This window comes from Pristis pectinata, chromosome 25 (assembly GCF_009764475.1).
Source record: "Pristis pectinata isolate sPriPec2 chromosome 25, sPriPec2.1.pri, whole genome shotgun sequence".
In the NCBI taxonomy this organism is placed as follows: domain Eukaryota; kingdom Metazoa; phylum Chordata; class Chondrichthyes; order Rhinopristiformes; family Pristidae; genus Pristis; species Pristis pectinata.
Window position 1 is genome coordinate 20,228,163 of NC_067429.1, and position 17,140 is coordinate 20,245,302.

General features: G+C 40.0%; 1 protein-coding gene across 3 annotated transcripts in view; it reads right to left on the bottom strand.

The window, feature by feature from the left end:
* LOC127583052 (acid-sensing ion channel 2-like) overlaps positions 1 to 17,140 on the bottom strand; it is an 868,039-nt gene that overhangs the window by 303,069 nt on the left and 547,830 nt on the right. For 2 of the 3 annotated variants that reach the window (XM_052038771.1, XM_052038772.1), the window contains exons 1-2: positions 8,130 to 8,505; positions 7,147 to 7,981 (exon numbers count right to left, since the gene is read on the bottom strand). The exons of the other annotated variant lie outside the window; for it this stretch is intronic. In XM_052038771.1, the coding sequence (XP_051894731.1) occupies positions 7,147 to 7,830 (684 nt within the window). In that variant the 5' untranslated portion in view covers positions 7,831 to 7,981; positions 8,130 to 8,505. Of the gene's footprint in view, positions 1 to 7,146; positions 7,982 to 8,129; positions 8,506 to 17,140 lie in introns of those variants that run through there. 3 annotated transcript variants of the gene reach the window in all.

Sequence of the window (17,140 nt, forward strand, 5' to 3'; positions counted from 1 at the left end):
CAAAAAGCATAGAAACCAGAGAGTATCTTTACAAGGTGCAGTGGCATTCCTTGGGGAACAGGGTAAGGATAATAAGTGGAAGCCAAATAGGGCAATGAATTGATGATGAATGCTGCAGCTTTGTTTGGAGTAACATGGAGTTACCCTTGCTTTGGATGAGAAGGTATCAGAACTGATGGAAGGATACAAAAGTAACTCAGATTGAGTGTCTACATGCCATGTGGTCCAGATAAGTGAAATTATACAGCAGTAGTGTATAAATACAGGTCAGGCTGGCTGGGTGATGCAGGACCTCAAGGAAGCCAGATATCAAGTGAATACTTTGACTAAAAATAACTACCACCCCACAAGGCAGTTAGAGGATTCATGGAGAACACAAAGGGAAGCTTTCCAATGCCCCCCAAAGAGAGAGGTAGCAATGGAATTTGTGATGTAGGAGAAAAATTTAAAAGTTTTTTTTGCAGATGATGGAAATCTGAAACAAAAACAGAGGATGCTAGAAACATTCAGGTCAGGCAGCATCTGTGGAAGGAAATATTTTAGGTCCAGGATGCTTCATCTTGATAGGGCAGAGAGAGTCTTTTTTCCAGCCTGCAGATGTTAAATACCAGAGGGCATAGCTTGAACGTGAGGAAGAAAGTATAAAGATTTCAGAGGCAAGTTTTTGTTTGCCACAGAGTGGTTGGTGCCTGGAATAGGCTGCCAGGGGAGATGGCAGAGGCAGACACGATAGCAATATTTAAGAGGCATTTAGACAGGCGCAGGAACAGGTAAGGGATGAAGGAATATAAACCATGTGCAGACAGATCGGATTAGTTCAAATTGCCATCATGGTTGGCACAGACATCATGGGCTGAAGGACCTGTTCCTGTGTTGTATTGTTCTATGTTCAATGATTCAGGATGTGCCCAGATTACCCAAACTGTGTGCACCTCATCACCTCTACAGAATTGTGGAATCTAGTTATTTACTATTTGCCAAGTACCAAGGGGGGGGGGGGGGGGGGACTAAAAGGTTAGAAAGTACATCAATCCACTCTGGATGTTGATACACTAGTCTCAAACATCTTGTAGCAAAACTAATCCTTGCCCTATTAAACAAGTCAGACCTGGTAGGAATAGAAGTAATAACGAACAGCCCACTGGAATATTCTCTGAAAATAATGAGATCACAGGATTGTAGCAGACTTCTCCAATGAGTGATATCTACTACCGAGAACGAGGACAACAGGCACATGGTAACACTGCCACTTGCAGGTTGCCTATCAAGTCACACACCATCATGACTGAAAACATGACCATTTCTTCATTATCTCAGAATCTAAATTCAAGAACTCCACATAGTGGCATTGCCTTGTGCAGAAGGATTGAAGTGGTTTCACCACCTCCATAAAATTAAGGATGGGCAAAATATTCTAGCTTTGCTAGAGTCACCCGCATCCTGAAAAAAAAAGGACATTTTGTGAACACACCATGGGATTTCAGATTGGGCTTATGAGTGGCCACCAAATAACTGAATTCATGGATGTGTGAAGATTTGGCCTCTTATTTTATCCTCTTTAAATAATCATACAATATAGAATGCAAATTCCCTAATAAGTCAGTAGATGTTTAACAGCTTCTGGATCAGGCAGATTTCCAAGACCATCAACTTCTATGTTAGCCTTGGAAGTCCATCTGATTTTTTTTTTTAAAAAAGCTTTTTCCCCCCCTCTACAAAACATTGAGAGTCCAACCATTACTGCATCTTGAGCATTTCAATAAGAATCTTTGATTGAATTGGCCAGAAGGTTCAAGTTGATCATACAATTACATTCATTTGTGATGGCTTGATATGAAGAGCACTGTTCATGAAAAGGTTGCATCTGATGCCATCAGATTTAGATGCTACCACATCTTTACATAATAATATTCTTGACTATCATGATATGGCAATTTCAGGTGTCAAACAACAATATTCTCACCTCTAATGCATTCAACAATAAAGGAAATTAATTGCAGCATAATCTGTATCATTTGAAGATCAGGCCAATGTTTTGGACAGGTTGTGAATTTTGAAAGTTTGCTGTTGCTTTCTCTAGTTTTTAATGTGGCTGAAGATGGTGATAAGTGTCCCATCTGCTGGTCTCCTGCCACATTTACGCAAGACGTTTGTATCATAAATATCCATAAGGACAATGTAAATCATGCAACCACTTGCAGCTTGAGATCCCTAGTCAAACTACAACATTGAGAAATACCAAGTTGGAGAAGACAGCAGATCATGCATAACCCAGAGCCTATTTTTAGTCACCAAGTTGCTGTGGTTTTAAATCAGAAAAGCCATGGAGTTCCCCTTTGTGCATGTAAAGGTCATTTCATCTGCATCCCCTTTGGGCATATATTGGCAGACACTGCACAGAAATGAACATCCATTCTCTCCTGGGCAGAGAGAGAAAGGCTAAGATTCATTCCAAAGTACATTCGCTTACATTGTGAACTACCCTTTCATTTGAAGCCTCTCTAGAATTCAAATACAAGAAGTGAGTTCAAAACCAATGACTGAAAACTACTTTTGAAATCATTTTGTTCCAATGACTTGCTGGTAATGGGCTCAAAATGATTACCTGCTCTATTTATCTGAATATCTGCCAATAAAACAGTGCAGAGTTCAAATATAATTCTTCAAGCACAGAGAAAGCACTTTAAGCTAAACAAGTGCTAATGACTTTTCCAATTAAGTCTTATTTCCCTCTCTCAAAGGCTGGTAGACAAGACACCCTGCCATCTGTTTTAATTCATATTTGCAACATTTGCAGTATTTTGCTTTTAGATTAATGGTCTCAGTTATTCTCTCTCATTGGTAAGATTGTTGAAATAGAGATTTGTTGACAGGTGTGGGATCAGAGCCAGCAACGTTAACCATGCAGGGCCACCACTGACTAGAAATTTTCTGGGCCAGCTATGTCAACACTGGCTGCAAGAGTAAAGCAGGGGTTGTGCACTCAGAGAGGAGAATCTCCTCTCTATCCCCAAATAGCCATCATTTACAAGCTCAAGTTCAGAATGCAATGGGATACATAGCAGGGTGAATGCAATTTCACCAACATTCAAAAAGCTCAACATCATCAGGATAAAGATGTTCTTCTACCACTTAACTCAATATCCAACTCCAATACACTCTAGCTGTAAGATCCACAGGATTTACATAAGTAACTCATGGCATTTTGTCAAAGGCATTCCTTTCCCTGCATCTCTACCAATGCAAAGCAGAGCTTTGTGATCAAACCATCATCTGCTATTATATCTTATCCATAAACTGGCTATAATATTACCATTTCTTTATTTATTGTTTGGTCAGTACTATGGAATTCCTTGTTTAACATTTTAATAGCACAAGCACAAGGACTTCAGTGGTTGAAAGAGAAGATCCATTAATATGTTTTCAGGGCAGCTAAGGATGAGTCATGAACGTGTTGTCTTGCAGGCACCCACCCACATCCCGAATATAAATACACATGTTTGAAAAAATACAATTGATTTACCGTGTCCTTCAGTGATGAGCAAAAGTATAACAGGGAACAATACAACATTCCATCAGCTTATATTCTAGGTAGGAGTACATCTTTACAGACTTGCATTTGTTCTGCAGCTCAGGGTGCATTATGGATTGCTCTAAGCTTGCAGAGATTATACCAGAAATTGCACAGTCAAAACTCTTCAGTGGGAATTAACGACTATGTTTTGCATTCAATTTCAAAATATTAATATCACAAACCTGAATACCTGTAATATTACATTCGGCTTATGGTCCACTTATAACTGAGTATACAATTTTTTCCAGCACTTTTCTCTCATTGTTCTTTGATGATGCAAATTCATGCTTGAATATGGTTTCTGGGTGATTAAAGTTTACGTAATTTGCCCAAGTTAACATTTGCTGTTTGTCTAGATACAGCAGATCAGTCATTTGACCCTGTGGAGTCTAGCTTGTACCACTATACCTCCTCTTGTCTTTAACCAATGATGAGTTTGACACAATGTTGACTGGGGAGAGATATTACAGGTTGGTGATCGCATGAGTGATACACTTAAGTTGCAGCCAGTCTATACTACTTAAATCTAACCTGCACCTCTTAAAGTCTTGCAAGTTCATTACGCTTATAGATGCAAATTCACAATCCCTTACAGAAAAAGGGTGCACACTACTGGAGGTTGAAGGAATTAATTGAAGAAATACAGGTGTGCCTGCACATCTCAATGCAGGAGAGAGCGTTAGCCAGCATGGTAGCTTGGCAGTAATGGGGTTGAAACTATCAAATGATCCTCTATTTTAATCCTCATATCCCACCTGCCCTTCAGCCCCCCAGACTCACTCCTGATTTGCACATCATAGATGTTATAAACATGCACTTCTTACTTTTTGCTTTCTCCACCACACAACTATATCCCTGGGGAGGATAGGAATTTGATACATGAGACATAGGACATAAACAGTCTGCAGCCAGTGTAGGAAATGAGGATCAAACACTTGCTAGTTTGCTGGAGGCCAGATTCTTGCATAACATCCATTGTACCAGATTCAGATGTAGACTTTGAGAAACAGGTAAAAAAAATGACAGAGTTAATGATGTAGGAAGCCAGCTAGAAAACTTACATTCAGCATTAAAAGTCATGGAGGAATCTAGCATCAGTGGTGCAGGACCTTGGGCAGAGCCTAGAGCATGCTCTTTGAAGAGGTTCACAAATCTCATCAAGCACTTGTGGAAGCAGTCATGATGGGTCTGACTACTGAGGTTGTAACTTGTTGCAGTACAATCAGCAGCCACCCAATGCATGGGAGCTGCAGTGGAACTGAAGGATGCCGTCAGCAGGGCTGTGGATTATGTGCTCGATTGATAACAGCATTGCTGATTTCACAAATGTCACTCTGCTGGAGCCTTTGGTATTGTCCTTCAGCCATCTCATCTGGACTGCTGACACTAATGTAGAGATGATGCAGACTGAAGCTGGGTCTTGCTGGGCTACAGCTTCTCAGGATCACCCTCTAAAGCTACCTATAATTCCCTTAATAGAACATACACTTTGGGCTGGCATAGGATAGGCAAAGTCACACAAAATACAGGCTTTATGGAAATGTGAAAGAGGTTATTAGTAGATATTTGCATTTAAAAATTTGGTTTGAATTTTGTTCATTTTGAAATAGCATTTATTTTTGCATTGTGGCCAAGCTGGTGGCCAGTGACAGATGGAAACTAAGGAGTGGGTTTGTTGGCAATTTATTACTAGATATCATACTCTGATTCCTTCATGGAAAGTCAAGGCCTGAGAGCAGCTTGTTTGACCAGATGCCTAATGTCAGGAAAACAAAATTCTTCAGCACCAGCTATACTGTTCCCAGTAGACTATCATAAGTCAATCCAATGATAGAAAGCATCAAAGAATCATTGCAACACTCAGAATTCAAGCAGCAACAGAAGAATGGATGATTTCTTTAAATATTGTGGATCAGGTGCCTTTCCTCTTCTTGAAAGCATGTTCAATTTTGCAAGGCTAAGGGCATAGACTGGAGTACCGAGCCCCACAATGGCAGTATTGATGTCATATTAGAGACAACTGCCAAATAATATTGAGTTTGTTACATGTACTGTCAGTGGACATTCACTGTCAACATCACAACACACATACTGTGGCTTGCCCTGTTAAAGGGCACACATACCAGGGATGCCGCTTTGAGGCTCTGAGTGCACTCAGAAGGCCGAAAATTGAGGTGTTGCTAATCCCAATGGTTTGCTAAATATGTTCTCACCTCAAGAGTACCTCTCCTGCTTCTTATACAGACCACTTACTCCACCAGGCATTTCTATAGACTATTTTCCCAATTAGGCCTCTTATATTAAGGTGAAAGAGCCGAAACGCTTACATTTTATACAGAGAAGAAACCTCCACCCCCTCATCAAGAGCTGAATGGGAATACGAGTCAGAGTTCTTGTTGCATCATTCATTGCCTCAGCCAGTTGTAGCCTTCATGGAAATTGGGAAGTACAATTGTATTAAGAAAGTTAATATATTTGAATCAAGTTCCTTAATCTGCTGTTTTAATGTCAGCATAAAGCCTTTGAAATAAAAAGGATCTGGGTACAAATGTGTTCATTATTCATAAAAATCATATTACAAAGCACCATCTCCTTACCAACAATTATGTTGGAAATAAACAAATTTCTATTTTTAATATATTCAGAATCATTTCAAACCACAAGCCTGACTTGTCATCTGTATCAAACACCTACTCCATTGCTAACTGTGGAATATATCAAGCATACATCTTTATAAGGAGCATGTGTAGGCTAGTATTCTAGATTTGTCAGTTGTAATGAAATGCAAGGGGACTGATGCCAATAAAAATAACTTTCCAAAAATCAATATTTAATAATGGCACAAGAACTTCATAACAGTTTGGATCTGTTGCAACCTCTTTAACAGATACAGAAGTCAAGAACCAGTTCAGTGGACTATTTGATAGTATTTTTTTCCTGAGGTGTCCAAACCTCTGGAGACTGGATTATTCCAAAAGAAATCATGCAAATGTTATAATTTGTTTGGTATGCCAATAATAACAAGTTAACTGAGACCGTGCCCACTTAGATCCCAGAAATCCCACAAATGGTCCATTTACCATTGCATACATTGATTACACAAGCTACCAATTAACTTCGCATTAGTGAAATGGAATGAACGAGTTCAGGAAATCCATCCAACAACTCAGTTACTTGAAGAGATCACCTTGAAGACAATAGAGGCATAATACCTTTACTATTACGAATCCCGATTGCCTATCCCATAACATTTCATTTACAGCAACAAAACCCTGCGCACACAGAGAGACAGACAGCACGAGTACTGTTTTGTGTTTACTGTTCTGTGACGTTTAATACAGTTGCATGGTGTGGAATAACATCCCGAGTCACAGCCGCGAAGCAGCAAGTATCGGTTACGCGATTTCAATGCAATATGGTAAATGCTTTTCAATTCATTGGGAGACACGATATGGAAAATAACAGGAACACACACTTCAATACAAAAATTTTTGTCAGGTCAAAAGAGTAACATGACATTTCCAAAGTAGGTTAAAAAATTATAAAAAAAACTAAGAAATGGCAAGACTCACTGAGGTAAAATTCTGTGGCCCACACATGTCCCCTCGGTATCTGCAAGATAGAAGCATGTCATCCAACTGGTGGCCCAAGCGGTCCATGAAATTCAGGCTGATCCCCTCAAAACTGCGGGGCGGTAGGAAGAGGCGGAAATCGGAGAGTCTCTGAAACCACTGCTGCCGGTCTTCCTTAATGAGCTCAATGACCAGGGGCCGGGCTGTACGGTTCTCGGTGAGGAGCCCCAGCCACTGGCCCGCGTAGTACAGGTCACTTTTGGTCAACTGGTAGAAGCGGATGGGGTTATTGTTGCAAATGGTGAGAGTGGGGAAGTTCAGCTCCTTGGTCCAGTCCATGTGAAATCGGGTGTGGGACGGGAAAGAGAGCAGGTAGAGGAACCGGTTGGAGGACCAAGAGATGAGGAACCCCAACGAGGTGCAAAAGGCCAAAAACCAAACGACCCTACGGTGTAGTGAATAGTGCTGTGAACAGATGTACTTAACCCCGTGAATTTTTGCCTGCTTCACAAACGTGTGAGTTATCTCTTTGACGCTCCGAGGTCGGCCCTTCCTCTTAACCTTCTCCGGGTTGGTGCGGATGTCTCTCGGTTCTTGGGGACCCTCCGGGGCCATGACTCCCCAGGGTGCCACTCCGACAGCTGCAGCGACCTCGAAGCAAAACTGAAAGCTGCTTCCCCACATTCAGTCCGCCGGCTCCAGTGAACGGCCACAGGGTGCAAATCCGAGTTCAGGCAGCTCTCGGCGAAGCGGCGACCACCCCTTGATGCTCCATAACTTTTTGCTTCCCACAAACCGATTAACCAGTCTTCATTTTAAACCGTGTGAGCTCCATCTAGGAACAAACAAAAAAGAGATGGAAATCCCTTTATAGTCCACCAACTTTAATAAACGGTGTTGCAGTGAGCATGGAGGAGCGCTCTACCCACATTTACTACCTCCACTGTCACTCACACAACAGTAACAAGTGTAAATGTACTCACACACTCATGCAGCCGACTCCCTTGGCAATGAAAGTGTTCGGTGTTCATCAGTAGAAGGCGAACGCATGATCTCTGCCGCCCGAGATCTGCTTCGTGTTATCACTCTCCTCTGTTGCACCGAACCCCATACTTTGCATCCCCCTTTCATGCACTGTGCGAGGCAGGGGTGGTCGCGGGTGCAACTTGGAGTCTCCCTCCTGCACCGAGCTGCATCGCATCCAGTTGAATTCTCAGTCTTAACGTGCGTGCGGCTAGCGGCTGGCGGCTAGCTTCACCCGTTTCCATGCCAATACAGCATTCTTCCACCCCCCCCGAAGCGCAGAGCCGCTAGAAGCCTCCCTCACTTTGAAGATCTCATTCTAACGAAGCTCCCAGGTGCCAGCCAAATGAGTAACGAGGGCAGCAGCCAATTGTGAGAAAGGGCAGGGAGCTCACTCGCCAATAGGCTGGAAGTGGGGAATGATTAATTCATAGGCAGGCGATGCTTCACCATATAACGGCCCGGCCGTTAACCCTTTCGCTGCTTAATATCGTTCTTTACTTCATTCTTTACTTTATCACCGCGTAGAATTATATTTATTGAAATAAGAAAGGGAACAATGCACAGTGTGGAGAGGGGCTCTCATCGAGCTGCATTTCCTCGCACCAACCCGTAGCCACTGACTTTGCACGGATCCCGAGCCGTTTAGACAGGCAGACCATCGTGAGGAGAGAGGGCAGGAGCTCGGGTTAAAACATCTAACCCCCTCCCACTCCAGCGGAAACACTTGTCTAAGTTCTGTCCTTCTGCAGAAACCCGCACTGCAATGATTTCGAAATGATTTGTTTTTGATTGTAAAGGCGTTCCTTAAAATCACGGGAAACTGAGTGAGCCCGGGTCCCATTCCACGCTGGGGTCTCGGCTGGTCGCTCCCGATGGATTGTTTTATTTCTATAACTGGTCATCAGAGCAGTAACACTGAAGCACTCGGGCTGGTGTAGCATCACTTGTTTTTTTTCTGATTCTGATACAGCGATAAACCAGCCGCATCCCAGCCTTGAGCTACAGGCTGTTTACTTTTGTAGACGCTCACGGAGTGCTTTCCCACAGAGCTGTGCTGAGAAAAATTGATGGACCTCGCCTGAAATCTATAAAGGCTGTTTCACATCAATGATCATCCTCCTGTCATCCTGACACGAATCTGCTGCTATACATCGGCTGGTGGTTCAACAAATGTACTCTGCGTGGATCTATAGACTGCACCTGACATTTAATTAGAAATGCAGACTAATATTCTGATGAGAGGACGTCGACCAGAAACGCTAACTCTTTTCTCCACAGACGCTGTCTGACCTGCTGCCTATTTCCAGCATGTTCTGTTTTTAGTTCACGTTTCCAACATTCAGATAAAATCCTTCTGTGTTGAACCCCCGTCACTATCACAAAATTATTGAAAGTGTGAGATCAGCGTAAACCGTTGGCATGCAACCAAATTCGTCCACACTCAAAAACAGTTATTTAATGTGTTTGACAAAATGCGGTTGTTCCTCTCAAAATGAGAAAAGTCTTCCACTAATTACGAATTTAAGTATCAATAATTCATTGTTCCAATAAAACTTGTAAAGTCTGCTGGTTCTGAAAGGTTTGCAATGTCACACTGAAATTGTATTTCTCCTACTTAATGTTACGTTGTAGGTTGATGCACTAAACATAGCAGAGTGGTGGGTGAATGGTGATTTTATGGCTAGACAGACAGGTCTGCATCTCTAATTCAAGTCTGCTGCCTTTATTCCATGCTTTGTTGTGCTTTACAAAAGACAGGGTCTAGACCATGAACATTTAAATCTGCCAGCAGGAAACCTCCCTTGTGTTTTAAATTCAGTTCCACTTCCCTGAATATATTTTATTGTTATAAAAAGTTACCAAAAAAGAATAAACAAAATTATGTACCAAGCATAATGCATTGTATATCTGAAGTTATATTCTACCTGAGTGTTGCAATAGAGGGCAGTTCTGGAAGGGTCCTGGAAGAAAATTCAATCAAACTTTTCAAAACAAAATTGGAGTTGTAGTTGTAAAGAATGAGAAGAAAGACTTGTATTTATATAGTGATTTTCACAACCTAGTTCTAAACTGCCTTAGAGTCAAAGAAAAGAAAATACTGGAACATCTAAGGGGACAGAACAAATGAGAGAGACTACTTGGAGAGCTCTTTCAAAGAGTAGCCACAGACACATTAGGATGAATAGTGATTTTTAATCTGATTGTCGCTAATGGAAGATTGTGTGGAGGCCATGTACTGTGTCTGCAGCATTGTGCATTGTACATTGTCCTAGCTGACTCTTCTTCCTGTGAGCAGTCACTGGGTCACACCAGTAGCTGTTGATTTAATTTTGATTATAAGAACAGATCCTGGAGAACTCACCAACCCTCATTACTGCAAACATTCTTTTTAGAATAATGTTTTTTGAATCTTTGACAATGTAAATGGCTCATAAACATTCACCATCTTGTTCATCTGTCTATGCAGGATACAGCTGTTTCTTTGACATACTTGGCAGGAAAATTATTTTTGAACTGCACTTGTTATATGCACATCTGTCAGAATGCAAGACACTAATTCACATCTTTGGCATGTTTCAGTAGGAATGCATTAGTTTGCTGGGTTTCCTGTCAAGCATTTTGTTCTTGACACCTGCATTGTTTGTAACTGTACAGACAGTTGTGTCACTCGTGAACTGTTTCATCTGAGACTGTTTAAATTCGGTCACTTGTACTACATATATATGTACTATTTGACGTCAAACTTTTCATAAACATTTGGCTCCATCAGTTCACCATATCAAAACTTCTGAAAGGCATTTCCAAAATTTTAATCAGTTTCCTAAGCTTAATCTATTGAATTGGAAATATATTCCTCATATGAAGCACTCTTCCTAGAATGACAAAAAGTGAACGCCTTGTTACAATTTTGTGATTCCTGTTCGTCATTCAATATTTCCAATGAAAACGTTTTGCTGTAAATTAACCATTCTATCCCAAGTCACAGAAACTGTATTCTAATCCTTAAATTCTCTGCTGCACCTACAGTATAACTGCTTCATAAGTTGCATTTCCTTTAGGTTCTGCACTGGACTTATGGTGGCATTTCTGATCATTCAGGTTGTTTTAACACCTTCAACATAATGTTATTGTGTAGCTTTTATTATTAGTTCCATTTTATGATGTTTCTTTTTAATAGCATATTCAGTGTTCTTATTAATAGATTGATATGCATTTCTGCTAATTATTTCACATAATTCACATCCTAAATCATGCTGTCTCCCAAATCTCCAGGCTGCCACCATTTCTTAAGCAGCAGCCTGGCCCAGCTAGGGAACTAGTTTTGCTAGGACTTTAGCCTTGTTCTTACAGATCAAATATAACTGGGAGCAGAGCCAATGAAAATAAATTACCCTGAGACTTCTCACTCACCTGACTTTATCAGGATATAGTACAGTACCATAGGTTAATATGTTTAGTGTTGTGCAATGACCTCCAGAGAGATAGCACATTTTAATTTTTTAGGCCAAGTAAGGAGTCTGTTCCCCTATAGAATGTCCTGATAATTAATGAAGAAAGTAGAGTTTGATCCCCTTGCATAGGACTGGGACTAGGTGATGGTAGTCTTCAAGGAGTCTGGGTGTATTTTAAGCAACACGGTGGACTTTCCAATTGTACAGGTTAGTGAAAAACCTGCAGTGGTGATATGTCCCTTTCAAATTAGTTGCTCCACTTTCTCTTATGAATACTGTTTGGGCAAATTGTTAAATCACCAATGACCAGTTTTGTTAGGGGCCCATTCAATGAATTTTCAAAGCCTGTGCCTGTAAGTCTAGTTCAAAACAAATGCTGCAGTTCAGTTAGATATGGCATTTTTTACACATACACACCAGAATAAATGTGAGGCAGGATATAACAAAGGTTGCTTCCCAGGGATCTGGAAGTTGCAACACTAATGCTTTATTAATGACTTGGGTGGTGGAATAGAAAATTGTATATCGTATTTTCTGATGATGCTTTTTAAGAGAGGCAATAAGTAGAGAAATACGAGGAAGAAATTTGAAAGGAACATAGATTAAGTGTGTGTGGAAAGCTATTGAAAATAGAGCTTAATATTGGCAAATCTAAGGTCATCCAATTGAACGTAAGAAAGATAAATCAAAGTATTTCCTACAGAGTGAAAAACTAGGAACTCTGGAGGAACAAATAGACAAATCATTTCAAATCATAGACATGTACAAAATACAATCAAAAAAGTTAAAACAACATTGGCCTTCATCTTGAGAGGACTAGCTTACAAAGACGAGGAAGTTATGTTTCACTTGCGCAGTTGGTCAGACAACATCTGGAGTCCTGCATTCAATTTACAGACCATTGCTCAGAAAGGATATACTGACCTTAGAAGGGCTGCAGAGTAGATTCACCAGAATGTTTCCAGAGTTTAGGGGACTGAATTAAAAGAATTTCAAAGGATACAGAACCAAGGTGAGTACATAAATTTTAGGTAGAAATTAGCCAAAATCCAAATGAAAGGACTGATGGACACATATCCCATCCCATGAGGAATACAGCTCCTGTATAAAATCAGATGAAGGGATGTCACACCACCCTAACTCCTCAATTTTATGTCTAGGCCAGTATTCTACAGTCAAATGGTAGAAAAAGGGATCTTTTCAAATATTAAACCCCTCGAAAGTCTATCCTGAGCAACAGGAGTAAGAAGCAGGAAGTCCAGTTCTAGCATTGTGAAGAGAATTCCTGGACTGCATTTTCAAGGAAGCATAGTCAAGCAAGTTTGAAGGAGTGCTGGGATCTGATAGTTTTTAGGGGATGCTCTGTGGTCCAGCAGGCTTTGGATTATGGAGTCTGAGAAAACCTGATACATTGTTGGCTCCTTTATGATCACCAAGCAACAATTTTCACTGTTATCCTGTCAGTCATTCCCCTCCACCTGTCTTCAGTAATGATCCACTGCATTCCCAGTTGTCAAGTGATTGCTGCTTTTGAGTTTGTTCAAAGTACATGTGCAGTAATGGAGTGTTTACTAATGCATATAATCTTTACTGAACATTGATTTCCACAAAATGCTTAAAACTTAATTGCTTATGCAGTTTCATAAAAAGTGTGACCATAAAAGATTATTGTGCCACAAAATCCCATGGTCTGCATTGCTGCAAAATTTATACCTATGTCATGTAATGCCCTGATCCTCTGTCAAATACAGGATGACGGGTCAAGATTCTGCCGGTTGTGGCATTATTGAACCAACTGCCTCAGAGGAGACAGATATTTCAGAGTGTCTTGCTACCACACAATGAAAATAGAACTCATAGGCTTTTGATGAATGGGACTATCCTATCAGCTATGTTCACCTAATGCTGTGTACAGGATGGGTCTGGGGTGGGGATGCTGGGCACAAGCAGCAGGCATTTCTGGTGGAATTTAGTAACTTAAAAGAAATGATTCCCACTACTAATTCTGCCCTGCCCACACAAATTTATTCTAAGGAAGCTGGGACCTTACAGAGTAGAAATTTGTTCTCAGTAGCACTAAATGCAAAATGTGTGTTGTCATCCATTTTCGATATCAGCCCCAAGTGCCCAGGCCCTAAAATCGGTTCCCAGTGTGTGCGTGTCATTATTTTTCCCTCCTCTGGAAAAAGCAGTGTGGCCTATAAACATTACATTCTAGCAGGCACTTAGTTCTTGTCAAACATGAGAATTTCTGGAATGTTCCATTGCTGAACTTAACTATCTTCGGGCAAGGTGCCGAACTTCAGGATTTATGTTTTTAAATGCTCTTGTCCAAAATGGCGCATTTCAGTTACCTGTCAATATTCTAATTGTTTTGAAAACAAAATCACGATGTTTACTGGAACTGACTTCACATGATCTGTACATACTTGTGTTTCAAAAGAGAAAAAATGGAAATCAAATGTTGTGTTAAACTGAACAGATTAGTTGCATAGCTCTATGGAGAGCAGTCAACAAGAAGAAATCCAATATTTCAAGTTTATCTTCTCAAGTAAGGTTAAAATCCTTATTAAAATAAATTGGAATGATTACTGATCTTTTATACTGAGAAAAATGCATGCATTCTCTTTTGTTTTCTACACACAATGAAAACAACATAGATTAGAAACATCTTCTCTTGTACATATGCAATGTAGTAACATGTACATTGAACCCTGCTTCTGAACTCTAATTCTGAATTTCAGAAGCAGATTTCAATGCACATATATTCTGAGATACAAGAAACTGCAAATGCTTTAAGCTGGAGGAAAAAAAACAAATTGCTGGAGGAACTCAGTGGGTCAGGCAGCATCTATGGAGGCAAAGGGACAGTCAATATTTCAGGTCGAGACCCTGCATCAGGACTCTGCGTCCCTGAAGTAGTTTGTTTTTTGTTCCATGTATATTCTGAGATGGCACGTACAGTGGAGGCTGGTTCTTTTTTCCCTATAGAGGACCTGTCTTTGGGATTAACTGAAATAAAGCTTGAAAGATTCTAGTTCCAACTGATTGTCAAATTTTTTGAAAAACAAAGAAACTCATAAGTTCTCACAGCACCCTTTTCCAACTGTTGTATGCTAAGAAATTCATCAATCTGCTAGTGCAGATTGCATAGACTTGGGCTGTAGCTGCCTTAAACTTCATTTTACTTTTTTGTTTTTGGGATGTAGACATAGTAGGCCCATCACAGATTACACTGGTACTGAAACTGTCCAAGGGAAATTACCCAGATGATATTCCAAACCAACTTAAAAGCTTCAATTAATTTATGATAAGACATAATAGCAATTCTATATGTGACTTTGTTACTGTGAAATATATAACTTTAGGTGATTTTGTTTTCCTTCATTTCTTATTTTGGACATTGGACATATCAGTTACTTAATAATCAACTTGAGAAATTTTTCCTGAGTGATTAGATTGGAAACATTACTTTGTTTAGAAGTGTGGATGTTGCTTGAAAATATATAAATCCTTTGGCAATCACTCATATCACACAATCAACCACAAAATATGGATAAATTATAAATTTAGGGAGATGATGAGCCAAAAGTAACTAAAAGAAAAGAAACTAATTGGGACAAAGTATAACAGAAAACATATGATGAAAAAACATTGATTAGAAGGAGAGTTATTACATTCATAGGGCTTGGATAGCATGCAATTTTTTAATATGTATTTTAATTTCTCCAGTGTTCCTTAAAGTGAAGTGTAGAATATACTGCTTTATAGTAATAAGGTGCTAATAAAAAAGTGTCACTTACTGCTGGAAGCGTAATCATTACAGGAAATAGTGCTAAGCTGAAGACATTTAATTATAAATATATTATACAAACTAGAGTTATGACTTTCAATAACATGAGCAGGATTTATTAAAACATAACCAATAGGTACTGGTTAATGTAAATTTGTTTTTTAGCAGTTTAAGATGTAGTCTATGCAAGAAAATCTTCAAATTTACAATGTAAAGTTAAAATTTGTCCAGTGATTATCTGAATATGGATTTGCCAGCACCATCCTCTGCCTAAGCACCCTAAGGCTTGTGCAGACAGAACAGCTGATGGCAGCAGCTGCTCAGTTTGTGGAGCAAGCTGCCGAATTTCATTGTGGAGAGGTGCAGTGTTGGTGAGGGCTGATGCAACATATAATCCTGTGGCCGTTTGCGTCATTTTACTTTACCGCTGATCATTTTCCAGAATGTCAGTGCCAAGAACTATCTTCCTTTCCTATTGCTTTAAGTTTAACTGCCAACGTGCCAAGGCAAGAACCAGGGTTAAAATATGCATTCTTTGTTTATAATGTCAGCTGAGGAGAAGAAGCAATCAGCCTCAGGCACATTAAAGGGTTTTCTTGTAGTTGAACCTGAAGGCGAGACAACACATGATTGCCAGATTTCCACATTGGATCAGTAAAGCAATCTAGCATAAATAAATATGTTTTTTTAAATTATCTCTACTGCAATGACTTCCAGGGTTTCATTACAGAAGTCAGTGTTCATGGTGTACAGTTAATGTAGAAATCTAAGGACTGTGTCTACTAATCAGTGAACCAGAAAAAGTATAGCCACAGCCAACTAGTTTAAGGTATGTGCAATGGAGACACATACTGTACATGGGCGAGGTACGAATGGGTGAGTTCTCTATTATGAGGTACAGCAGTGAGAGGACACCACTGAGTGTTACAGTAGTGAATTCAACACTATGGTACAGCAGTGGGAGTACACCACTGAATGTTACAGTAGTGAGTTCACTATTGTGAGGCACCCTATTGTGGGTTCACTATTATGCAATGCAGCATTATGGGTTCACCCTTGTGGGGGGCTGCAAGGTGCAGCAGTATAACTTACACTATTATGATACGCAGAGATATGAAGTACAATAGGAGAATGCACAAAAGGCAAGGCTTTATAAGATAGCATCATATTTGTAATCACTTTAAAGGAAGAAAAGCAGGTAATTGACCATTATGTAATGTTTGACATGAGGAGGAAGTCAAGCTCCCACTTACAAGATATCCACCATTCATTGCACTATCAATTGATCATACATTTGCCATAGTACTTCAAATGAGTAGAATTTATAAACTAACAAGTCCATTCAAATAACCAGGACCATTCACCATCTTTAGCAAGTAACCACACATCTTGTCTATATAGGAACTGAAGATCTTGGAAAGTGTATAACCTGACTTTATCAATGTTCCCAGTGATACAACACACTTTCTGGATCTGTTTGGAGGAATAAGTAGGATCAGTAGTTAATTTGCTGCTCACAGTGGGACTAACATTATTCTGTATACAGCTATTCCAGCATCCCTTAAGACCTCAAGGCCAAATTACAGAGAATGGTGGGTGATGTCAGTGTGGATGAAGTTTATCTCCATTTGAGATGTGATCCTAGAACAATCCTTTGAATATCAGCTCCTACCACACTCACTTACTTATGAATTCTCTGAGGGTTCAATTCAAAAATAATTTT